We start from the raw sequence: 25,994 nt of genomic DNA, 5'->3' as shown, positions 1-25,994 counted from the left end.
CTTCTGCTTATTGTTTGGATAATCTCACAGACTTGGTTTTCCTTCTGAACTGCTACAAATTCAAGTGTACTTACATTCTTCTCGTATGTTTTCTCTGGCTGTTCTCTCTGAGATCTAAAGCAGGACCTTCTCTGGCTGCCAGATGCCCACTAAGCTGCTTTCTTACTCACCCTCCTGAAATGGGCAGTGGCCCCTCCCGATAAATAAGATGAAAATAAGATGGAAAAGGTCACGGGTTGAGATAAAGACAGGGAAACTGTTCACCAATTACTGTCATAGGTAAACCAGGCTTGACTTAAGGAAAATAATTTACTTTATTGCCAGTTAAAGAAAGAGTAGAATAGAGAGAAATAAAGATAAAACCAAAACCACCTTCCTCCCCACCTTCTTCACAGGCTCAACTTCACTCCTTCATTCACAGCTTTTCCACCTCCTTCCCCTAAGCAGTGCAGGGGGACAGGGAATGGTGGTTGCAGTCAGTCCACAATATTTTGCCTCTGCAACTCCTTCCTTTTCATGTTCTTCCCCTGCTCTAGTGTGGGTCCCCCACAGGGTCACAGGTCCTCCCAGAAAACCTGCTCCTGCATGTGGGCTCCTCTCCACAGGCCATTGCTCCTGCCAGGAGCCTGCTCCAGCACAGGCTCTCCACAGGCTGCAGCTTCCCATGGCATCCCACTGCTCCAGTGTGGGGTCCTCTCCATGCTTCATGTAGGCATCTGCTCCACCATGGATCTTCATGGACTGCAGGAGCACAGCCTACCTCACCATGTTCTTCTCTACAGGCTGCAGGAGAATCTTTGCTGTAGTGCCTGGAGCACCTCCTGCCTCCTTCACTGACCTTGGTATCTGCAGGGCACTTCTTCTCATGTTTTTCTCCTTCCTCTCTCACAGCTGCTCTGCAGTATTTTTTACCCGTTTATCAATATATTATCATAAAGTCCCCATGAACACAGCTGATGGGGCTCAGCTTTGCCCAGCAATGAGTCCGTTTTGGAGACAGCTGGCACTGGCATGACAGCAACCCCAGTCTCTTCTCACAGAGACCACTTGTGCAATGCCCCCACTACCAAAACCTTGCTACCTAAACCCAATAAAAGCAGTGAGATTATGTTTGAAATGTTCTGTAGGAGCTGAGGGTCCCCAATTACATGTTATATACTACTAAATGCCATAAGACCTGATATAAATTCTTCAGTGGAGGCATCCTTCCTTCTGCAATGTTTGAAGGCTCATGTTGGGCACTACCATAGCTATCTGTTGTAAGTCATTGTAATAACAATTAGATAAGTGAGTATATATAATCTGGAGGCTTATATTGTGAAATCCTGATTTCCTTGGAGAAAGCGGCCAGCTCCATAACCCAGCAGGATGTGGTGTTAGATAATAAAGCCACCATGAATACACCCCACCTTGAAATGACTAGAATTTAAATAATGTTAGAAGTTATTGATTAACCTGGGGTTGGGTAGGACTTAGCTGCTCTAGTAAAAGTTGACTGCCCCATCTGTATGCTTCCTTTATTGAAGAGCAGAAGAATTGCATCTTCCACACTCAGGATAAGCAAAAATGGGCAGTTCACATGTAAGTAGTTATTTAATTTGGATTGTCAAGAATGCAACAATTTGCTGGTTTTATTTTTGTCAATTTTCATTTTAAATGACATTAATACAGCTGCAAATGAAGATTTAAGCTCAAAATCTACTTTAAGTGTGGGTTGGAAACTTTTATGTAGCTGGTAGCATTGCTTAGCTGCAGTACATGAAACTTATTGTAACAAGTGCTTTAATGCTTATTGTGGCTTAGTTAAAAAGGGCAGCACTTTAATTTTGAGGTGAAGAGATGATGTGTATGATGTCATGGGAAGCCTAATCTTAGTTTAGCAAATTTATGTTGGAACATTCTGAACACTAAAATAATTCCCTAAAGATGTAGGAAAAACTTCCTGTCCCAAAGGCAAACACTTTCAAAATGTGGCTGTTTATCACTGAGTAGCAGGGAGAGGATTAATCTCAACTGCAGTGCTCACAGAAGGGCCTGATTAAAATCTGTGTGTCAGGATTTACTACATCAAATTAACTTGAGTTTCAACTGAGACAATTTTGGCTAATGTTTGGGCGTTTAATAATGGCTATCTAAATCTTCATAAAGATATTTAACCTCAAAACAACCTGATTGTCCAAAGTTTGTGTGTGGTAGCTGTGAATGATCTGTCCTTCTGAAAGTTAAGGAGCTTGTGCTGAACAAGTTGGGGGGGGGGGGTTAGCACCAATTTTTAAACCAATTAAAGGCAGTATTTATTCAGCAGCACATTTTCTCCTTGAATGCTGACAACCTGCAGTTTTACAGCATGTGTCAATAGAAGGCAGCCTGTTTGCTGATATAGGCTAATGTTACATTAGTTTCTCTAAGATTTGTATTATTACATGACTGTTTTTTTCATTCCAATTCAGCAAGGCCTTGAGAGATGCCAAGCATCTGCTGCTTTTGCACCAGCTCTCCAAGACATTTTCTTGGACACACTGAGCAAGAGACCCTATGCCATTTGCGTAAAGCTCCAGCTACTGAGCCAAGGAGCTTTCTGTCTCCCTGTGAAAGGGTGGGTGGTTCAATCCTTTTGTAGACTGTTTGCTTGCATAAGGGGAGAGAAGCAAGCAGCTCAGTCAACCTATCTTTGCATAGGAAACAAGGCCAAGGCGGCTTCTGCTGCTCAGCCCCGTGTATCAACATAAGCACACATTGTAGGGTTGTCAGCCGGCATCTCCTCTGATGCTGGAGTATAGTATAGTACACTGAATGAAGTGAAGAGCAAGCATACTCAATTCACGTTTAAACTAGCCACTTGAGGTCTCTCTATGTCAAAAGAGATCACAACACTGCATCTCAGGCAGGTTTAGCAGCTGTATGAGCTCCAAGCTGGCCTAGGTGGCCTGGATATAGGTGCAGTACATCAGAGTTGTGCTGTAGGCTTCAGTGCGAAGAAGTGTGAGCCCATGTTGATGAAAATGCCATGATTCAGCCCATGACTCATCTGGGAATTGCATCATTCTGCATTTGTCCCTAGGAAATTTCAGGTGACCTTGGAGAAATGCCTGCATCTGTATCAGAGAACTGCTTCTGGAACACCCTGAAGATACTAAGTTCTTAACAGAGCTTTTGAGCTGAAGTTTTTTTCTTTCTCCTAATGGCATGTTTTGCAACCACAGGTTCACAAGTGTCTTGTGTATTGTGTTTTTTAAACCTCCAGAGCAAGTCTTACAATCTCTCAGAGGATATACGGAAAACAACCATAGGGACTACCAGTTTGTCAGCAGATGAGCCAGTAAGAACTTCTCTCATGAAGGATGAAAGGGGCACAGTGGTGTTGCAGCATCTGTTGCTGTGGTTGATGGTGGCTTTGGGACACACTGCAGTGCGCATAGGCAGCTCCTCTTTCGTGATCAATACTGGCACTAGAGAGCTGGGTAAAACTGGGTGGTTTCATTTGGTTGAATATTGCATCTTTTCCAAAATTGTCTGCTTTCAAATTTCAGAAATGAGATTTTTTTAATAGCCCAAATTCTGCTGTGAGAAATATAAAATGAAGCAAACCAGTATTTTACTTGGTTAAATGGATTTAGGCTTTAAACTTTCTTTTATTTTAAAACATCATTGTCAAATGAAGTTTTCACTGAAAGCTAAGCATTGTTCAAAGAAAAGTTTCCATTACGGGGATGTTTAAATGGAACTTTTCACTTTTTGATATGTCATTGAGACATATCAAAATGTCTCATTTTAAAATGGAGCTTTCACCGAAATTAATATCTCTGTGAACATGGTAATTTGAACCAAAGTATAAAATTTTACTGAAAAAAAAATGCTTTCAACAAAAGATTTCCAACCAGCTCCAAAATGTACCTTTCTCTTAAAAACTGAGCTCGCAATTAAGAGGTGTAACTGATGCAACATTACCACTCCTGCGTATTTCCACATGCTTTTTGCTCTCTGAACTCGATCCGGTGGCTTTTTTCCACAATCAACGTTTTTGAGTGCACATCCTTAGAGATTTAAAGTCTGTAGTTACCTTCTCTGTTTGCAGTCTTGCATCAAGCTTACCTGTACTTCTGCTGTCTTCAAATTACCCCAGGCAGAATCAATCCACCTGAAAATCTGGGTAGCTGCTCTGCTGTAACTGAGGTGCTTTGGGGACATTTTGGCAACAGCAACAGTGATTTTGATGATGTGGTGGTCTGAAAAGTTTGATGGATTTTGACATTTTGTCCATTTGTATAATTGTTTTTTAATCTTCTGTCTCTGAAGAATCCAAGAAGACTCTTCATGCATTATTCTGTTGTGCTCTGTGATGTTTGTGATTTGAATGAAGCTGGGGGGGTGGGCAAGTTTTTTGGTTTTAATTTAAACCACTATTTCAGATTCTCTGGGATTCTCTTATGTTGTACCTTCTCATTGTAAAGCAGCCCAAACCTTCTGCCAGGGAGGACTCTATAATGTAAGAAGGGGGTGGCAGGTTGTTGTGAGCCAGAGTTTGAGAACTTGAAGGTGAAAAAGTAAGTATAACAGGGAATCATAGAATCACAGAATGGTTTGGGTTGGAAATGAGCTTAAGGATCATCTAGTTCCACCCCCTCTGCTGTGGGCAGGGACACCTTGCACTAGACCTGGTTGCTCCAAGCCCTGTCCAGCCTGGCCTTGAACGCTGCCAGGGATGGGGCAGCCATAACTTCCTTAGGTGACTTCTGCCAGTGCCTCACCACTCTCACAGTAAAGAACTTCTTCCTTATATCTAACCTAAGTCTCCCCTGTTTAAGTTTAAACCCATTACCCCTTGTTCTGTTGCTACAGTCCCTGGTGAAAAATCTCTCTCCACCATCCTTGTAGGCCTCCTTCAGATACAGGAAGGCTGCTATGAGATATAACCTGAAGAACATATCTGCTTCTTAGGCATAGGCTCACAAACACCGCAAGGACCTCTGTGTTGGCTATGGACATTTCTATCCTTGTAGAAATGTTTCCTTAGTACAAGTATAATTTACCACAGTGTGATTTTATTCTCTCAAAGCTCAACAATTGCTATTTGTTACTTCACTGGGCAAACCAATTATTCAGTGACAGTGGATTCTTGTTCAAGTCCCTGGCCACAAGCTCACAGTCTGCAGAAGACAGAAACACCTTCTTGTTCAAAGCACTGGGGAAAACTGAACAAGTCAGAAAATGCCAGTTTCCAACCATTTTAGTTATCATTATTCCTAATGGCCCAGGATACAAAGTGTTTTCCAATCAGGCATTATAGTCAATAAAATAAAAGTAGACAAGTCGACCCCCGGTGTAACAGAGAATTATTCCAGACGTGAAATTCTAGATTTGTCCTAGGTGAATAAAGCCATTTTTTGTCACTTCTGTTTTTCTGATTCTGTTTGCAAGACAAGTACTAAAAGGACTTGACTCATGTTTAAACACAGGCATGGTATCTCTGGAGATTTCTGGCATCCTTTTGTGCCTCTGCTTCAGCTGCCGCACCAGGGGAGTCAGGTCCGTCAGCCCTGTGTTGCCTCTGCCAGCCCCATGCAGATGCCAGGTGCTCTGGCACATCTCAAAGGTGTCTGTATTTAAGCATCCGGATTAAGCCCCCTGGAAGTAAAAGCTTCAGTTCTGCAACTTCAGCATTCCCACTGCATGTTACCTTGGTAGCTAACTCTGATTTTAAAAGTAACCTGTGTTGAGGAGTTCCAGCAGCCACAGGAAGGTTTGAACACATTAAAACTGGCCAGTGTCAAATTCAGCCATGAGAGAACTGCCCCACCCCAGCTTATTTTTTTCTCTTAATTGTGGACTTCTCTATCATGTTGATTAGCGTGAATAAATGGAATGCATAAAAAATTAGCCATAAGGTATTATGAGGTGGTATTTTAACAGGTACTTGGAAACAGGAGGAGCATTGTGGGAGAGAGGTGGGTTTAATTTTGCCATTTGAGTAACTGTCAGAGCAATTACCTTCATTGTTGCCACTTGTTTGTAATGGGAAAAAGTAAATGCTGCTAATTCTATTAGGATCTTGTTGTCACTGTAGTTTAATCTCAGATGTAGAAAATAAGGTTAGTTGCAGACCTCCATTTGGAAAGAGTCACTGAGTCATTGGAAAGGCTGTTGAATAATAAAGTCTGATCTACATGACTTACATATATTCTATTATCCAGTATTGACTTCATATAGAAATTGGTTTATTCCTCATAGCAACAAACTCACCCAACAGTACATGTTGCTGTTGTACAGCTGTTAGACCTAAAACAGCAGTGAGGATCTGGGAGAGTGGCAGCCTGCCTGGCAGATGGCAGCTGGCATTCAGAGACACTGATAGCATTCTCTGAGCAGTTAAAGAGCCACATGGCAATTTTCCAGGTACATATTGTATTTGACTGGGAAATTTACCTGAGCAGACAAAAATGACAGGTATGTTCTACAAAACAACAAAGGAAGGAACGGTGTGGTCGAAAGGACACACACAGTCCTTAAGGTAGCATTTGCCAATTGATATACATCAAATAGGTGTTTAGCAATCCCACCTTTTTATTACCATGGAACAAACCCTGGTGCTTGCTGATACTGCCCTGTTGCCAACATGCCACAGCTGTTTGCTTCTGTTTGATTTTAAATCTTAGTGCCCATCTACCCTGACCTGTGTGCTAAAAGCCTTTACATTTCACATAAATTCCTACCTGAATAATTGCACCCAACTGTTTGAATTTCACTGAAGAACTTGTAGAACATCTTTCTCTGATGCAAGGATGATAGGAGACAGTGAACCCACCATTATCTAATGACAGATACCCTCACCCCTGAGCAGCCTTTCCCAGTTAGATGACACCTGACCTTGTGTAGTAGTAATTGTTGTTTCTTTTAGTTCTCCACTGTATTAAAGAGCTCTGATACTTAGAAGCCTTTCTCATGAAATTACCTATACACCAAAATGAAATGGCCTTTGTCTGCTTTTCTGCCCTTTCTGATTGATGGTCTGGAGCTTTATGAACAAGTCACCCTTGTATCTCCAAGGAGCATTTGTACTCCTGTGCCAAGCTGGCTATCACAGCCAAGAACAGGGCCTTACTGCATGGAAGGTAGCCACAAGTCACAGGGCCCATTGCCAGCGTGTCTCAGGGCCCTTGTTCGTCCCATGGCAAAGCCAGAAGCTCCCAGCTGAGGGGCAATCCTCTGCCTCCAGGAGTTCTTCCGCCCTCAGCTCTGAGGTGTGTGACGTCTCCAGGCTCTTTGCCATGGGTGAGGGAGATACGCTGCTTGTCAGACAGGTTGCCTCTTTCAGCTGAAGATGTTTTTCCTCCTCTCTGTTGATGTTCCTTCCAGTCTCAACTGCATTTTTAACTGACATAAGCAGGAAGATGTATTTTCTATTGGGAATGCATAGGTTTAGAGTAGGGTGACATTATCTAAGAATAATAAACCTTATGTAGGGGTTGGAGGCTGTGACAATGCTTGTTGTACTTTCTGCTATGATCCAAAAATTGGCCCAGTTCAAAGGGGCCTAAGGTGTAGAAGAATCTTTATGACTGACAATGTCTGATTTAGTAAATCAGGCTATTGAAGTACAAACCTAGCACCACGCTTTCAGTCCATCTTTGAAAGTAGATCAGAATTAAAATACAGCAGCCTACTCCCATGTTTGTTCTTATGTTTTATTCTTAACACACGGAAATGCTTAAAAATGAGTGATGAGATTTGGGCTGTGATTAGGACTATCCCTTTGGGTGAGAGTTCAGAGTTTGTTCTGCTATCAGGATGTTACCCCGACAATGTGCAATACACCAGAAGACTAAAAACACAAGATCTAAGACAGTATTCTCCCTTTTTCTTTTCCTGCCCAGTACTGTTAGCCTAGTTAACCTTGGATGCCAGTTGCATTATGCTTCATTACAGGCTTCTGCCAAGACAAACAGTTCATTCTGAGTGTACTGATAAAAAATTAATCATGTGGGTGTTCATTTGCCAAAAGCTGTCTTCTGTGATCCTGGTATATTAAATACAATTTAACTAACGAGATGAGCACTCCAGTCCCATAGTTTATTATGCTAACAAGGTAACTACCTGGTTTGGTACCTTTCTTGGTAGACAGAGAGAATAAATCTTCTACACACAAAAGAGAAATAGAGAAAATCCTAGAATTGGAAGGCACCTTGAGATGTCAGCTCACTTATTCATTGCCTACAGCCAGATCAGCTCTGCCTAAACCAGTCCTGACGGCGCTAGCAGTGCTGAGGGGGAGGAGAACTGGTTCATTACTTGGAGAGGAGGTTCCCCGAAGGTCTCTGAGCTGGTGAATCAGTGACTGTGTGTGATGAGAGCTGAGAAATCTCCACCGGCTCCCCAGCTTCCTCTCTGTGATGGGTTTTCAGTTTGTTTTTCTGGCACTCCTGTGCTCACCTTTGGGACATTATGGATCGTTTGGGGCTTGGCTTCTTAAAGAAACAGGATGCATGGCACTGCAGTATGTATAGATGTTACCTTGGCTAAAAATACTTGAAGCCATTGGGCAATTTTTAGGTCAATTTATCAGCAGGATGTTACAATGCACAAAAGTACTAGTGTCTGTTACATTCCTTGAAAATCTTGAGAAGAGACTGTATTAGAAATCCCTGAACAGAAGACTGAGGCATGAGCTCAACCCTTATAAGACACTAGATAATCCACACAGTACTGGGCCATTATGCCTGCACCCGTAACAGGAATTCTATCTTCAGCTTCAGTAGGCAGTAGAGGCACCAAAGTCAGCCAGGCAGGAGATGTAAATCTGTGGGAGATGAGGCAAAGGGGTTCCTGGTGCTCACCTGCTTGGTAGAAAGGACAGCTCAGGTTGCTGCACATAGAACTGGTTTATGTCATTCTTTTGAAAACTTCCGTTTCCTCCAATGCATTTTTGCTAACTTCATTAAACATGTGTGAAGGATAAGAAAACTGGTGAAATAGCTCTGGCGTGATTCTGTTGCCCACCACCAGTAACCACTGGTGATGCCCTCAGGTGTGTGAGACATCCACACCAAGTTGACAGATGAGAGTCCAACAAGAGACCACTCATTTCTGACCAGCAGCAGGCAGCTTACCAAGGGCCATCTCTAACCCAGGGGTTATCTAATAGCACCAGATACCTATCTCTAGACAACTGAATACCTCCCTGCATTTCATTCCAGACCCCACTCATGCAGGAGTCAGTGCTGTGCAGAGCACAGCTGTGTCAGTCTGCACCTTCTGTGTGCTGCCATTTTGACATTGAATTTTTATTCCTGTTAAGCTGAAGAAAAATGAAAACAGCAACCAAAGAGAAGTTTGAAATTAGTCATACACAAAGTAAAGCATATAAAATGGACCTGGCAAAAGTGAAGACTGGGGCAGGCACTTAACATTCTTGGATCAATCCAGCCCTTTTTGAGCTCTGCTGATAGCTATCAGACCTGCATCTCAAGTGCTCTGGTCAGCAGCTACACTCCTGCTGACTCTTCCTAGTGATTTGCTTGTAAGGATCTGTGTCTGCATTTATCCATGTGCATTATCAGCATCGATCTGTGTTAGAACTGCAGTGGGTGAGCACTGTAAGCATCATCCCAAGCAGCTGCCCTTTCTGTTGTTTTCATAGAATCACAGGATCACAGAATGGTTTGGATAGGAAGGGCCCTTACAGATCATCTAGTTCCAAACCCCCTGAAGGGACACCTTCCACTAGACCAGGTGGAAAAGGAAGCCCCGTCCAACCTCACCTTGAATACTGCCAGGGATGGGGCACACAACTTCTCTGGGCAGCTTGTGCCAGCGCCGCACCACCCTCACAGGGAAGAGCTTCCTAATGTTCTTCCTAATCTATATCTCCCCTCTCAGTTTAAAGCCTTTCCCCCTTGTCCTGTCCCTACCTGCCCTTGTAAAAAGTCCCTCTCCAGATTTCTCATAGACCCCCTTCAGCTACTGAAAGGCTGCTCTAAGGTATTCAGTCTGTCCACCTGATATTTCAGACTCCACACCATGCTATCACCAAAATTGCTACAAGACTTGCAAGTCATTAACCACTCAAATCGAAGATCCAAACTCTAAACCAAGAACTATATTGAAGTGATTCTACCCATAATTTTGAAAGAAAAGGGCTTACAAGTTAGAAATGACACTGAACATCAAATTCTTTTGCCATTTATCCCTTGCAGGAAAACCGACTTGTTAAAATCCACAGGGCAGGAAGCAAGTCAGTTCTGAGACAGCTCTCCCTCTCCTGCATGGGAAGGCTCTATCAGTGAGAAAGATCAAGGTTGGGACCCAGCAGGTGGTGAATTTTAACCAGGGCTTTCCAGATGACTCAGGAGTTGGCCTTGACAGTCACCCGGAGTATCAGCTTTCCTATCTTAGAGCTGATGCTAGTATTACACACAGTACTATGATATCCCCCAGGCACATCATTTAATGTTTTACAGTGATTTATTTGAAGACAGAGGCTTCAGCAGAGCTGATCCAATAGATTCCATTAGTGCTTTAAAACAAACATGCCCTGGACATCATTAAAAAACACGCATTCCTTCCCTTCCATGTGATTTTCTCCTGAATTGTGTTTTGTTATTTATGCCTTTATGAATTCTCATAAATTCTCAATGTCATTTCAGTTGCTGGTGCTACCATCTTCCTGCCTGTTGCACCTGTGTTACAGTTGACATTACAAGGATGAGGTGTGTCTGTGCTGGGCTGGGATAGCAAAAGCTGCATTAGCAGCATTAGTATGATAAAGTGCCACAGCCCAGCACTGCCTGTGTATAAGACAAAGCACAGACCAGCTCCTTGCTTTTCAGTGTTTGCATGGGTGTTTCTGTCCAGGCTGAATGACTGAAAAGTCGGATTAAGCCTTTTTCTTCTCATTTCTCACCAGTGCATCATCTGTCCCTGGTCAGGAGGAAGTGACTGTGCAGCAGTAGTTCTCAGTTCATATTGTTGGAGTGATCTATAAACATTGTTGGGGATCTATAAATTAGAATAGTACTTGGATGCTACAAAGTAGTCAAATCTATGTATTTGATATGTTAGCACTTTTCTCTGTATTATATGCTCCAGAACTGATCTTCCAGCTGTTTCCCTGGTCCTTACCCTCACAAAGAAATGCCTTGCAAATGACTCTAGAATAACTTCAGTACTGGCTGCTTAACAATGACAGCAGCATCAACTGTGTGAGTGGCGTGAACATAATCTGAAAAGCATGCTAACACTATAAATAACAATATTTTAATGTCACCATCATTTACTTTATTCAGGTACTGTACCCTGTTCCTGCAAATAGCTTTCTACATTGCGCAGGGAAAGGCAGGGATACTGTCTCTCCAGCTTACAGTGTCCTTTGGGATTGCTCCAGAGGGCATGACACAGATGCAAGCAGTAATTAGAAGCACGTTAGCCAACATAGTGGTAACTCTGACAATGCTACCAAGTATATGTCAAAGTATGGACTGAAGTGTTGCAAAACAATTTTCATGTTAAACTTAATATTACAGAGAGGGGAAAACCATGCTGGCACCAGTGCTGTCTGCAGAACACGCTCAATTTAGCAGACAGTAGAGCATGCTCCTGAATGCTACTCCATGATGCTCATTGAGTCCACCACATGTTGAGGAGCACCTGGACCACACTTCTTGTGTCAACACCAGCCTATGCAACTCTCCAGCACAGAGGCACATTGTGCATTCAGTTTTTGCATCGTAGGGTTGTATATCCAGAGTAAACTTCTGTTGTATTGTGGGATCCCATTATTGTCTTCCCCCAAATTCATCACCCACTGAGTCTGGTTAGCTGTCATTGTTTGTTTTGTCATTACAGAAAACAAAGGTGAGGTTTATTCTCACTAGAATGATAATGAGGGTGTAGCAATCAGAAAAGAAGGAGGAAAATAGAGCTGCTTAATTTTCAAGCATGTTGTGCAAAAAAAATGATCTTTTGTACATGATTCCATCAAAGGAGAAGCATGTACAGCCTATCATAATAGAAAAATAGGAATGCAATTCCTTCTGGATAAAGGCAGGGATCAGTGCATCCGTTTTCTAACTTCGTGCTTTTCCCCTTCGTGTTTAACAAAATTCCTGGGAAATTTGAGGACTATGAAATAAAATCTTCCCCTATAAAATATTAGTTATTTATATGCATGTATTTCCACCTTGTTTGAAAGGTTTAGAGAAGTGTGTGTGTTGAGCATACAGTAGGATCCACGTTTATAAGCAACATTTGTGGCAATAAAAGTGTTAACCTTGTGTACTAGAGATGAAGAGGAATTATTGCATTGTTGTACCTTACTAATTGCTATTGCTGTAAAAGTAACTTCCGATTTCAGTGGATGGCTGCAGTACAGCAGCTGCCACTAGTAGTAAGTTGTATCCTAGCTGCTAACTGCATTAGAAAAGCCAGGTACCTAAATGGTCTTTATCACAAAGGTACATTGGTAAAGCAGTGTAGGGACTAGATTTGGGTCTTCTCCTTCAGAAAAGAGCCTTTGTCTTTTGACAGAGGATTCCTTTATCCAGAGCTGTAGTTCTTCCACCAGAGCTACTAGATCAGCATGAAACTTTTGATGATAACCAACAGCAGACTTCCAGGCTATAGCTATACTTGCAAATAAAACAGGTTGTTCTCTGGCCAGATGGGTACATGGCAGAGGTCGGCCCACAGCCATATGATGAAATTATCTTTATCCCACAAGCAGAATGATCTTATGCCTAATGTCTCTCAGGAATTGCCTCTGCCCTGTCGGGTCCCCAAAGACAAGGAGGTTAATCAGCCATTTAACCTTTTCTGCTCTTCAGAAGGCTGGTGGCATTTTCAGAAGGGCATTTAAGCTCTTTTGAAAGAGGATGTCAGAAGGATTGCCATGCCCTGGGGTATCATAATCCTTAATTAACAGTGGTGGTGTCAGTGCCTGGAAGCCCTGCAAAGCACGTAGCGTGATCCACATGCTGTTTGAATGGAAATGCCAAAGCACTTGCAGTGCCTGCTTAGACCCCACAAGTCCATGGTGTGCATATAGTTAGTTCTACTTGATTTAAGAGCCTAGGACCTATTTTCAGTATTATTTTAGAGTTTAGGCATTTAAAAGACCTGATTCATCATATTACAGGTGTTGAGAATGCTGCTGACCTGGTCTCAGATATTTCTACCCTTATCTGAGAAACAGCAGAATAGAGAGTATGACAGTATTTCGGCTCGTGTGATTCACAGCTTGTCAGATTAGTAGGAGCTGGCATGGTTTTCTGTTTACATTGATATGTCAGGCTGTAAACTGCCACTGCCCTCTGGACTCTTGAGTTATTGCCCTGGATAGGTTTAGCACCAGGTAACCACATATTTTGCCAAAATAAAACCCCAACCACTTTATCACCTTATATATCTCCAATTATCTTGTTCACATGAATGCATCGATCCAAGAAAGGTTTGCAGGACCAGTTTTTATTCAGCTGATTGGAACTGTAAGCTCCTAATACCTAGAAATGTACTGCAGAGACCAGGCCTGGTTCTGTACACATCTGATAAGGCATTTATATTGGCCTATTGTTAAAGTGGTACAAACAAATAATATTTGATTTGGCATTAAGATGCTTAGTACGAAGATACTACCTTTAAATTGTTTGAACAAGCCTGAACTGGCAGAACAAAGTTATATAGGATCAGCACCATGTGTCATGTGGTGACAACTATTTGTGGACCCATTTTAGAAGCCATGGTGGTAGATACAGTATTTCATCAAAGCCCAGTGTGAACTTCATGGTTTAGATGATGGGAACAAAGATCAAGCAAGAACCAGGCCCAAACTGCTGTTATTCAGACTAATGCAAAATTGTTTCCCATGTGTCTGTTGTGCCTCTGTTTTCCTAGTCAACCAATAAACACCATCACCATGGTTTTGATGCAGACCGAGATGCCAAGAAAATACATAGTGCCTGTAAAGGAGCAGGTAAGAAAGCTCTTGTTCTGTATACAAAGGTCAATTCAATATTATAAAAAGCATATACATAATCTTAGGGCAAACCAACTGTTCCAGTTTCTTTATGCTTTCTGTCACCTAGTGACTCAAAGAACATGCACACCCATGAGGTTTTATATGAGTAAGATATATGGCAAGGGAAGCCAGTTTGTTCCTCAAATACTGGTAGGATCTAGTTTGTTAATGGCTTGGCTGCAGGGGATTGGGGTAAACATGATATTTGCTCCCTGCAATAGGAACATCAAGCTAAGACTCTTACAACAGTCATGGAGTCTAGTCAGTCAGATCAGATTAAGGTCATGGCTATGTGTCCTTTCCCAGGCCTTCAAGGACCCACAGAAATATCACCACCTCCATATGTTCGTCAGAGCTTAGTGCAACTCCATCATCTGAAAGGAACATATGGTGTGAGAATCTGCACCAATGATTTTTAACCAAGAATACTGGCTTCCACCATCTTCTAAGGTAGTTTGAAGTAAGTTGGCTGACAATGCACTGATGTGAATGAGGAATGCACAGTGTTCATGGGATGCTTAGGTGCACAGAGGTGACCATGTCCAGCAGAGGAAGAACAGCCAGGCAGCACATGAGAGCAGAAAGTTATTAATTCACTTCAGGCATTTGCACAGTAAACATGTATTTAAGCCTTTCTTCCTGGTATAGCACTGACATTCAGAACCAGCTAGTTAAGTGCTGAACTGTTCCTGTCCTACCAACTGAGCCCCCTCCAGACAGTTCCCCAGGGGACTGTCCTACTGAGGGTTTCACCCCACATTGTCAGGTATGAGTGCTTTTCCTTCTAAAATTGAGCCATGCCTTCTCCTTTGGTTCTAAGCAGGAAGAACTGGGCAAGATGCCCTAAACTTGTCCTGTAAATACCTGGTGGTGACATGCAGGGGTGGAAACATATCGGTTGTTGCTGAATGCCAATATCATTTGTATTTGTATCATCTGTAGTTCCTTGGAAACTTGTTAGTCCCTGCTCCTGAGAGCCTGAGGTGAGGCATGGCATAAAGCCCAGTAGATGGATGCACAGTATAGATGGAAGAGCACATGGAGAGCACCGGGCCGTGTCCACCAATGTGTCACACATGGATCAGCAGACCTGGCATAAGGCTTGGTGCCTTTCATCTGCTATCTAAACCTTTTATATGCTATGGGCTCTTTGGTGGTCCCCGTCACATGCACATTCTGCATTTCAATACTTGTCTTGAAGAAATAATGTGTGAGACAAGCTTCTAGCCATTAGACACAAGTGCACCAGGATATGTGTGTTAGTGCAGTAGCTACTGTATTGTGTGTTTCAGGCATCCAGGTAACATCACTGCCATCCTGTCCCTTTAGCCACAAACATAACAATGCCTTCAGGCAGCTTTGTTTAGTGCAAACATCTGTTTATATGGCTGAGGGCAAGAAAAGTGCAACAGCAAGGTCATTGCCTTTAGTAAGCTGTTTCCATCCATTACTTAAGTTACATCTCAGCGCTGCCTGAGGGCTTTCTCCGGGAGAGTTCAGCTCCCCTGTTCGTTCCCAGGAGATGTAGCTGCAGTGGTGCCCATGACCAGGGCACCCAATGCTCCTACTTCCCTTTCACTTACTTTTGCCAAGCAGAACAGCAGCAGCAGAGTCTCAGACCATGAAGGCTGGTTCCTGCTCCTCTTCCTGACTCCGTTTAGCACAAGGCACAACCCATTTTTTACAGGCTGTGCATCCAGGCCGTGGGTTAATGAAGCTGATTTAAACCTACCCCAGCCTCTCACCCCACACTGTCCATTCTACTGTGCCAGCATAGATGTTTTGCACATTTAATGAACTGAATCTGGTGGCGGATCCCTCGGGACTACTCAAACAAGCTTTGCCACCAAAAATGTGTATGTCAGCCCATGGAGACTGCTTTTAGGAGCAGGTTCTGGCCTTCTCAAACAGAAGACTCAATTCCTCTGATGAAATACGAACAGCATAAGATGACGAATTTTATTTCATGGTCTGAACATTGTAGCTGACTACAGTTAAATATATGCTCAAAAGAATCTTAGGTGCTGCAAACCCTGATGTTGACACCAGTGAGGATATATGTACAGCGATTTTTTCTCTATAGAGGTCATGTTTTCTCTTCCTCCTGATTGAATAACTCCTGTGCACAACTTCTTTTTCAGGGACTGATGAAAAGAAAATCATTGAAATCTTGTCGAGTCGAACATCAGGGCAGAGACAACAAATAAAACAGAAATACAAGTCTCTCTATAGCAAGGTATTGTGGAATAAATAGCCTCTCTGTTTCAAACTGTGTACCTGCTAGAAATACAGCCTCCAGGCCTCTGCTTTTGAAAATGTCAAGGGCACAGTAGATTTAAGGAGGACACCAGTTAGTGTCTGATTCAGCAGTGTATTTTATCTCCTAAAATACCAATTGTATTTCTAATCTTAAGCCTCATGGTCTTCTTGAAATCAGCTTTAACCGGAGCAAGAGCATTTTAACCAAAACTGACAGAGCTATAAAATAATTCATAACTAAAATGAAATAGATTTCAGTCTGTGTTCATCTTCAGCACATTCAGATGAAGGAATTAATGTAAAAGGGAAATTTTAAGTCAGACCAGATGCAAATTCAGAGGAACTATTTGATCTCACATCATTGTATTTTTGTCGAGTTTAATAGATGCAGAATTGATTTCTTCCAGTGATGAAGCAGAATACACATTGTAAAAGTAAGAAGTCTCATTGGGCGCTTGATTTCTGGAGGAGGAAATGTAGACTGCCTTAATGATTTTGCATGGAAGAAAAATAAAGCTTCCAATGTATCATTAGGAAAACAGCTGAATCCTGAAGAGTTTATTATTAAATTGGTATTTTCTTAAGGTCTGCTTGCTCATTAGTCGTTAATGTCACTAGTCATTAATAGTTAATAAGACAGGCAGCACTGAACCTGAAAGCCTTCTATATATAAAACAGCAAGCATGATAAAAGATGTTGACTACATAAATGGTAGTTCAATAATGAGGATTAATAAAAATAGGCATTAGAAATGAGTAAATGCCATGAGACTTCTCAGTTACACCAGCATGTAGCATCCCTTCTTGCTTGACTGGGCAGCCTGAATCTCTTGGGAAGGAGCCGCAGGTTGTACCATTTCACTTTCCTTCTGCCTCATGCAGCAAGATTCATGGTGGGTGTTGAAACTGCTCCAACACCAGTGTCAGCCTCTGACTTGAGCAGACCGAGTGTTCACTCACAATTGTGTAAGAGGGTATTTGAGAACAATAGATTTAGAGCTGGGCTTCTCGTTTGTTGTTCTGAACTTGTCAAGTACTTCCCATACTACAGGAAATGTTAGATGCAGATAGGGCTTCAAATAAATCATCAGTAGGCATCCTTCTCAGTGTGCATACACCACCGAGCTCTTCTCTGGGTCTTACTAAATTTTGAATTAAGTAGATCATAGGAAGGTTGATCTATCTATCTATCTATCTATCTATCTATCATCTATCTGTTTATCTATCTATCTATTTTGGTGGAAAAAATGCTGATCACGTGGCACCAAAGCACTTCTAGAATCTGATGGGTTTTCCAGTAAGTCAATTTTAACCAAAACTGGAAGAGAAGTTTGGTAGGTTTGATCCATTCTGCTGCAGCTCTTTCAAACCAGGGAATTTGCTGTGTTGTGTTTCAGACTGTTAAGCTTTTAAAAACACTGGGTTGCACCTGTTTAAACAAGTAAGAGTAAACTGGACTGATATCAGCTGGTATTTAAAGACAGGGCAATCATTCAATCTGAAACAAAAAAAAATTAGGGAATTTATTATAAAAAAGTCTACGTATTTAAGAGCTTTTTTATGGTTTTGTCCCTTTTTAATACAGAAGCAGCTTTGAAATCATTAAATCCCCCCCCCCCCCCAAAAACAAAAATAATAAGAAAACCTATAATCCCACCTCAGCTTTTTCACTAACCCTTCTGACTATCCCCACAGGATCTGGAAGAGGTCCTGAAGGGAGAGTTGAGTGGGAATTTCGAGAAGGCTGTGCTGGCTCTGCTGGACCTGCCCTGCGAGTACGAGGCCCGAGAGCTTCGGAAGGCGATGAAGGGAGCTGGGACGGATGAGTCGCTGCTGATTGAGATTCTCTGCACACGAAGCAATAAGGTTGGGACACCGCACATGACCTTCCTTAGGTAGCAGGGCAAAGAGTTCACCAAGAGCATCCCTCTGGGAGGAGGAGGAGGGAATCAGACCAGCTCCTGTGGCTGAAACTCTTCTTGTCAGGGATTGCAGCAGTAAGGTTGCCATACCAGGAGTTAAGAGCAATATAGAATCATAGAATCATAGAATAGTTAGGGTTGGAAAGGACCTTAAGATCATCAAGTTCCAATGCCCCAGCCATGGGCAGGGACACCTCACACTAAACCATGTCACCCAAGGCTCTGTCCAACCTGGCCTTGAACACTGCCAGGGATGGAGCATTCACAGCTTCCCTGGACAAGACATTCTAGTGCCTCACCACCCTTACAGTAAAGAGCTTCCTCCTTATATCCAATCTAAAGTTCCCCTGTTTAAGTTTTAACCCGTTACTTCTTGTCCTGTCACTACAGTCCCTAATGAGTCCCTCTCCAGCATCCCTATAATTCTAATTCCTTCCTTGGTCCTAATTATATCTCTCATAGATGGCAAAGAGGCAACACTGGTGATACAGAAATCCACAGGTGCCTGTAAAAGGCTGCTTTAACACTGTTCTAACCAGTCAGGTGGCTCCTGACAGGTATGGAAATGGGATTCTCTTCAAAAAGCCCTTTAGCTTATGCCTAAACACAAATGAAACCAGGGGGACACCTGCATGAGTCAGGCATCCCTTGAAATGCTGTCCTGAACCAGGCTGGGTTTGAGCCATGTCTTTGCACTGCAGTGAGTCCCACCATGAGAAGGGAATGGTACTTTGGCTTCTCTTGCCTCCATGCGTTTCTTACACAACATGGGAATGGCACTGACTTCCTTAAGGAGAGGGAGTGTTTATTTCTTTATTTCTGTATGTCTTTATTAAATTTATTCATTTAGTTATTTATGTTTTGTCCCTTATTTGTTTATTTGCCTAGGAAATTGTAAACGTAAAGGAGGCATACAAACGGCGTAAGTAGACTTGTCTTTCAAACACCTTCATTTCTTTATCACTGGGTGAACACTCACAAAATCTGTTATTCTTCACAGTCTTTGACAGGGATCTAGAGTCTGATGTTAAAAGTGACACAAGTGGCTCCCTGCGGAAGATATTAGTCACTGTGCTAGAGGTAAGGCTGGAGGCTTTCCTCTTATGCTGCTACCTGACAGAGATGTTTCCTTTATCCTGCCTACCCTGAGTAATCATAATAAGTATTAGCTGGTATTTGTAGTAATGTAAGCATGAGATGCAGTATAATAATGTGGTAATCATAGTAAGCAAACTGCATTCTTAAGTATAAGAGGCTTCTATCTCTATAGCTTTTAATACATAAAATTTTAATTTATAAAATCAGAAGTACTTTTATAAATTCTGATACTTTGTAGACAACAGCATTATTTTATTATTACTTATAGGAAGGTAATGGCTAGAATACCTGTTCAAGTTCATGGCTTCATTATGCTGAAGTCTGTCCAAGCCCAGTAAAATCTGATTTCCGTCTCAGCTGAGGATTTTACAATTCTGATAGATACAGAACAAGTAAGAAAGATTGCTGTTGTGTAGTTTTCTATTCAGAAAAAAAAAAAAGCAGATTTACCATTAGAACACACTTTATTTTAAAACACCTACCTGAAAGAAGCAAATAGGTTCTTAAAGATAGTATAGGAGCAAGAGATTTTCCCTGAGGCTGGAAAGCCATGAGTGGCAGGGTGTATGGGATGCAGGTAGGATCACACCTAGAAATGCAGCACAGTGGTCAGTCTGATCAGATGGCCCTGAGAAATTGAAAGATTCAATAAGTAGAAGCTTTAAAGATCTGACAGACTCATCACTGAATACATCAGAGTTAGATTCCAGTTCTGGAAAGCGTTGATACAGCTTTCTTCAGCCTCTTGGGGTATACTTTACAGAGTGTTATTCATACAATAAATTCCTAAAATAAATACATATTATTCATATATGGTTTTTGTAGATTAGTCTTTCATATTTTGTACCAGGAATCCCCGTGTAAGTGAATTCTCAGGTCAGTCAGGAAAACATTTTGTAGTTATCAGGGTATATCCAGCGCCATGAAAACCACCAGCACTTCACTGCAAGCACTGGGAACCTTCTGCAGTAGCTGGATGTGGTGCAGCAGCTGCTTTCCTGAAAAAACATGGTTTGAGCCCAGGGTGCTGGACATACCCAGTATTTAAGTAGCTCAGCTCTTCTGGGGCTGCGTTGGAACATCCTGCCCAGCTCTGTTTGCACATCTCAGCCCCATTCCCACCCCAGCATCTGGCTGCGCATGCTACCACTTCCCACCAGCATAGAAATAACTGAAACAAACGGCAGAAATCAGAAGCAAAGAACAAGCTGGGTGAGAAGGGATCTCTAAAGCTCCTCTAATCGATCCTTCCTCAAAGCAAGCCTAACTCCGAACTCAGATCAGGTTTTCCTCTGACTTTGTCTTCTGCTCTGGACATATGGTGGCTGAGGGGGCAGCAGGAACACCCATGGGATGGCAAGGAGCCTTGCCACAAGGGGAATGGACCAGCAAGCCACTCCACCACAGGGGAACATCCACAGGATACGGTCCATGCCACCCGTGATAGTCCCTTGCTGCGCCAGAGGCATCAGAGTTGCAACCTCGTTAGCACCCCAGCACACAGCAAATGAAGCAGGGAGATAAACCTTACTGTACAGGCTCCATCCACCTCTAAAGCCAGCAAAGCCACGAGCTGGGTGAACACGAACACACCATTCAGAGCTGGACCAAGCCCCACTGAGCCCCAGTACAAGGCAATTGTCAGCAGATGGCAGCAGAACTATAACCAAAGTACTCGTGAGGCCATAAACTGACAACCTTCTTTTCCACTGCGAAACAGAACCAGGGCTTGATCTGATCGTGTCCTTTCCTGTAGGCAACCCGAGATGAGACCCAGGAGGTCAATGAAGAGCTCGCCGTGCAAGATGCCACAGATCTCTATAAAGTAAGTGCAATTGTGGAAAAGCCCCTGTTTGCCCCAGGCTGTGCAGCAAAGGCAACCTCGGGGTGACTATGTGCACCATGCACAGGGGTGATGGCAGTGTAAGAAACGGGCAAGGGGGGCACAGGCTGGAGCTTGGTGGATCAAGGGCTCTGCCTGACTTTTTGTCTCTGCTGTGAATAAACAAATGCTTCAAAGAAATAACATGGAATCTTTAAGGCAGGAGAAGGCCGCTGGGGAACAGACGAGCTGGCTTTCAATGTGGTCTTAGCAAAGAGAAGCTATAGTCAGCTGAGAGCTACTTTTCAAGCCTACGAAAAGGTGAGTTATTCTCTTCCACGATGTGGGTTGCACAGAGCCTGACATGTAGTTTGCAGGCCCTACAATGAGATGTAATGATCTTAAGGGTCTTTTCCAACCTAAATGATTCTATGTAGAGCAGGTGATCCCTCCTTTGCCATTTTAAAACTTCCTGAATGCTTTAAGGATCTTGGAAAATATTTTATACAAGTGGATCCTGATCTTATGGAAGTAGGGGATAAAAGCTGTGTTTTCTGCCAGTAAAGAACCTTCATAACCTATACAGCATCCAGCCAAAGGAATGTCACCATGTTGTTCCCTTCCCACGGCTGCTTGATGCTGGTTGTCCCCACTCCTGCAGGAGGACCAGCAAAGGTTAGGTTTACAAACTCCTGCCCTGAAGCAGGGGTTTGCTTTTCTGATCTTTTCCTCTCCAACTCCAAAGCAGAGCACGTCAAGGTCTCTCCTCCTGATCCCCCTGCTTCCCCAATACGCTCGTATTGGCTGGGCAGAGGCACATCTCCTGCCTCCTTCTCTCTGCCCATGCTGGGCAGACAACCTGTGCAGGTAGTGTGCTGTCTTCAAAGAAAAGGCAAAGCAGGCAGCAGGATCCTGTTTGGTTCTTTTCCCTGTGTTGCCCACCAGGGACATCTTACTCTCGCCTGGGCCTCCAGTGAGACCTTCACTGAGACCTCTCGCATGGAAATGACCCAAGAAAGTCAAAGCAATGGGAGATCCAACGACTTCTCCTGCAGTGAGAAGGAAGCTCAGCAGTGACATTTATTCCCAGGAGAGTGTACCCCCTCCAGCCTCTGGCTCACAGTCCTGAACTTCCCAAGGATGACTTGGAGATTCATCAGAAAGCTGTAACCCTTGGCACCAAAGATGAAAAATCTCCAGTCAAGGCCATATTTAAGTGTCAGCATAATAAGGAACCCATAGTTGGAAAAATGTTTGTAGCTTAATCCAAGTTTTGGTTTGTTTCTGGCAGGAGAACAAACCCAGTCATTAACTGATACTCCCTTGGAGTGGCCCAGACCATGGGGGTTCAGCTAAATGCTCTGATAGCCAAACTACCTTGGCTTTTTGATTACTAAAACCAAGCAGATCAGGTTGCCCAAATTGATCCACCACATCCTGCCTGACTGCATTTGAAGTAGAAGTGGGCCAAGATTAGAGCCATGCAAACATCAGTCCTCCTCTGCAGCAGAAAGATAAATAGGGAAGATGTACACCAGGTTGGGGACTCACAGAACTTAAGCATTAATCCTCAGAAGGTACCTTGAATGTGTACTTCCCAACTTTGACCTAAAACTATGCAGGGCCAACCTCATAGGTAAACCACAGCAAAGTAAAAGCCTTTGAGGTTCATTAATTTCAGGATAAACTCTGTTTTGAAGTCTGTTTTTCCCCTTTCCTACAAAAGCTGGGGGACAACTGCAGTGTTTGCAAACTTTCCCTGGGAAGCCAAAGACAATAAGCAACAAAACTTCATAGAGCTGGTAAAGCTCCAAAAATTATCTTCTTTGGGTGGGAGCCATCCAGAGCCTTTGATAGAGGGCTTAGAGGAAGCTTGATAACTAAGGGGGGGGTCACTCGGGAAGAAGCTGCAGCTTTTTTGTCCTAGAAGCCCCCAGATACAATGTGACTGATTGACGTAGGTTATCCATCTCTTAACCGCTGTGCTTTACTTGGATGCATAGACCTTCTCTTGGTGCCACTGGATCTGTGAGTGCTTATAACAGAGGAGAACTTCCTTTGCCCTCGAATTACTCCCTTGGAAAGGACCTGAATTGGCTTTTTGCCATTGGATCCTAAGTTGGATACTGGTTTTATGACAATAGGATGGCGTGTACAGACAGCACCTCTCAAGGCTCCTTTTTGTTGTCCTTGTAGGTGTGTGGGAAGGACATAGAAGAATCCATTAAAAGTGAAACTTCTGGAGATCTTGAGAAGGCTTATCTCACTCTTGGTAAGAAAAAAAGTGGTGTCAAGATCTTTCTTTCCTAGTTCTTGCCATCATCTGACATTGGTTGGGGGGTATCTGTGTACAGCCTGGTGGCAGCCATCGAGATAGACCTAAACTGAGCTGTCATATCTGCTAGGAAAAGAAGAGCCAGTTTCCAGTAGTGATTTGGACCTCTTGGTTTTAGAAATAAAACTTGCTAGACACAACTCTCCATGCAGCTGAATTATTTGCACTCTAACACATGGAGGCCATCTCCAAGCTGCCCCTGAGGCCATGGCTGTTGATAACTTCTGCCTGGGCATCATCAGAAGCATGCTAGCCAGCCACCACAAAATGTGCAGGGTCTTCAACAGCAATTTATCACTGGGAATGACTGTGACAGGTATTTAAACTTGTGTCCTGGCTCTGGTTATCTTACTGGTATTGCTGTTATCCATCTGGATCTGGGCTCTCCCAAATCTTGCTCCTGTGAGCTGTGGAGTGAGCAGCTACCACAAGAATAGATGGGCAAGTGTAACTCCAGAAGGGAAGATGCTCATTCTCATTCATTTCATTTTCACTGTGGAATGGCAGAGTACTCAGTGCTGATAATGCCACTGTGTAATACACTTTCCCAATGGATAAATGTATATGCCATTCAGATTCCAAGACTTCTCCTTGCATGCTGATAGGGGACCAGTCAAGATGAAAGCCCTACCAGCTTATATGTCTGAGCATAAACCCTAGATAGTTTCCTGTATTTATTCCTTATTTATTTCCTTCTTGTTGAAGATATATTACAAAGTGTAAATACGTAAGTATAATGAAGCCTCTTTCTGTTTTCTATAGTCAGCTGTGCCAAAGACTGCCCAGGTTACTTTGCTACACTTCTGCACAAGTCAATGAAAGGAGCTGGGACTGATGAAGACACCTTGATTCGCATCCTTGTGACGAGGTCTGAGGTAGGGTACCCTGAGACCTGTCATAACTCACATCAGCTCTGGAGGAAATACAAATGTAGAGGGTATGGAGTGGGTCCTGTAGGTCATGTATTCAGTCAAACCATCTCAGCCCAATGACATCAATGGTCACGCTTTTGTACCCAGGCAACTCTAATTTTGATGTTACATATATTTCTGTTCTCAAAAGAACTGAAGCAGAAAGCATGCAGGCAATTTCAGGTGGAGTCAACTGTACCTGGTTAAAACTAACCCATAGGGAGATCTGGCCCCAATAGGATGTGAAAAAGCAAGTTATCCTAGTTAAGTAATGATAAAGCAGCAGTTCCCAATTTGAGAATTGCCTATGAACATATGTTGCAAATTCTCTCTGATTCCAGCTGGTAAAACACAGATGGGGGGCAGGGAAGAAAAATAAAGAGCCAAAGGAGATAATTGTCGTTTGAAAAAGCACAAAACTGCAAAAGGCTTTGAGAGCTCAAAAACAGTCTTTAAGTCTTCCTTCCTCATAACTTGTGTAGGTTGTCGCCCCAGGGCTGTGTCAGTCTTGACACAGAGGAGGAGTTGTTCACAGGGATTAGGAGAGCATATTTCTCAATGATGATAGTGTGAGAAAGTAGGCTTCAGGGTAGTCTTTCTGCTGAGGCACGGTCCAATCATGATAACATTTAATACCCCACAGAGATAAAGATCAGGCCTGTGCTGTGGGTGCCTTTTCACAGCAAAGCTCAAGACAAGGCATTTAATTCCCTCCCCATAGTAACCAGAAAATTACTGCTGTGGGTGGAACAAAACTGTCTTTTAGCCACACTCTTGGAAGTGCCTCTTTCCCTGCTTGCCACAATAGATTTGCACCAAGGCTGTGCCTGCACAGCACTGCTGAGCACAGGGCAGAGGTGCCCCTTGCCACGGGTCTCCAAACAGGCCCATACCCCTCCTCTTAGCTAGTGTCCCCTCACGACACATCTGACACAGGCTTACCTCAAACCTGAGTGGCAAGCTGAAAGACCTCCAAGATATTTAGACCTCCTGCTTTGTCCTCTCCTCCTCCCATTGGGTGCAGTGGACCTTGGATCAGACCCCAAGGGTCCTGGTAGGAGCAGCACATATTGCTCAAAGCACATTCCACTCGTCTGAAGAGACTCTTGATGTCTTCTCAGAGCGACCTGCCAGCAATACAGGAGAAGTTCCAGCAAATGTACAAGAAGTCGTTAGCTGAAGCTGTCCGATCTGATACCTCTGGGGAATTCAGGAAGCTGCTGCTGGCTATTTTGCACTAAGGAGCCATCAGGAATGAAGAGGCATGCTGAGCAGCCACCTCTTGATTAGCTTCCAAAATAGCATTCAAAAAATGTGGCATTAGCACAAAGGAAAAAAATCCAATTTATTTTCTTTCCAGCTGGGAAATGTGTTGCCAAGTAATGCTGGACGTGAGGTTTATGTTATGGCTATCTCGCCAAATGTACTTAAGCAATAAAGATGTGTTAAAAAAAACCCATGTAAATTGACCTCTTTGTGTTTGCATATGTGGAAGAATCCTCTGTCATTGTTCCTTCTGGGTGGATTTTCTGTCTTTCTCTCGTTCTGGAGATTATCCCTGTTCTGTCTCCAATCTGACGGGTGCCATGTCATGCCGTTACATTTCTGCCAAGAGAAAATGGATAGCAATTTCTTCTCAGCCC

The 25,994-nt window shown here is 43.1% G+C and overlaps 1 protein-coding gene across 5 annotated transcripts; it reads left to right on the top strand.

Moving 5' to 3' along the window:
- The first annotated feature begins 895 nt into the window (after positions 1 to 895).
- On the top strand, positions 896 to 25,814 carry ANXA13 (annexin A13). 5 transcript variants are annotated; one of them, XM_061373500.1, is made up of 12 exons: positions 896 to 1,581; positions 3,245 to 3,319; positions 13,882 to 13,960; positions 16,147 to 16,241; positions 17,959 to 18,129; positions 19,074 to 19,107; positions 19,186 to 19,265; positions 21,040 to 21,108; positions 21,325 to 21,426; positions 23,302 to 23,377; positions 24,203 to 24,315; positions 25,473 to 25,814. In XM_061373500.1, the coding sequence occupies exons 1-12, from the start codon at positions 1,567 to 1,569 to the stop codon at positions 25,590 to 25,592; spliced, it is 1,029 nt and encodes a 342-aa protein (XP_061229484.1). In that variant the 5' UTR covers positions 896 to 1,566; the 3' UTR covers positions 25,593 to 25,814. The 5 variants fall into 5 exon arrangements, with proteins under 5 accessions (XP_061229484.1, XP_061229487.1, XP_061229486.1 ...); XM_061373502.1 differs by lacking the exon at positions 3,245 to 3,319 and having other exon boundaries at positions 898 to 1,581; XM_061373499.1 differs by lacking the exon at positions 896 to 1,581 and having other exon boundaries at positions 2,790 to 3,319.
- Positions 25,815 to 25,994: the final 180 nt, after the last annotated feature.

This window comes from Neopsephotus bourkii, unplaced genomic scaffold (assembly GCF_033783945.1).
Source record: "Neopsephotus bourkii isolate Nb327-2 ecotype Australia unplaced genomic scaffold, CSIRO-AGI_Nbou_v1 NB_1630, whole genome shotgun sequence".
Lineage (NCBI taxonomy): Eukaryota > Metazoa > Chordata > Aves > Psittaciformes > Psittacidae > Neopsephotus > Neopsephotus bourkii.
Note: the sequence above shows the minus strand (reverse complement) of the source record. Positions and strands in the feature narration are given on the sequence as shown.

Excerpts from the sequence above, each read along its gene's own strand:
- ANXA13 (XM_061373499.1), top strand. The coding sequence starts at position 3,182 with ATGGCATGTTTTGCAACCACAGGTTCACAAGTGTCTTGTGTATTGTGT. Across the intron at positions 16,242-17,958 it reads ACAAGTCTCTCTATAGCAAG|GATCTGGAAGAGGTCCTGAA; the intron begins GTATTGTGGAAT and ends CTATCCCCACAG. Across the intron at positions 24,316-25,472 it reads TCCTTGTGACGAGGTCTGAG|AGCGACCTGCCAGCAATACA; the intron begins GTAGGGTACCCT and ends ATGTCTTCTCAG.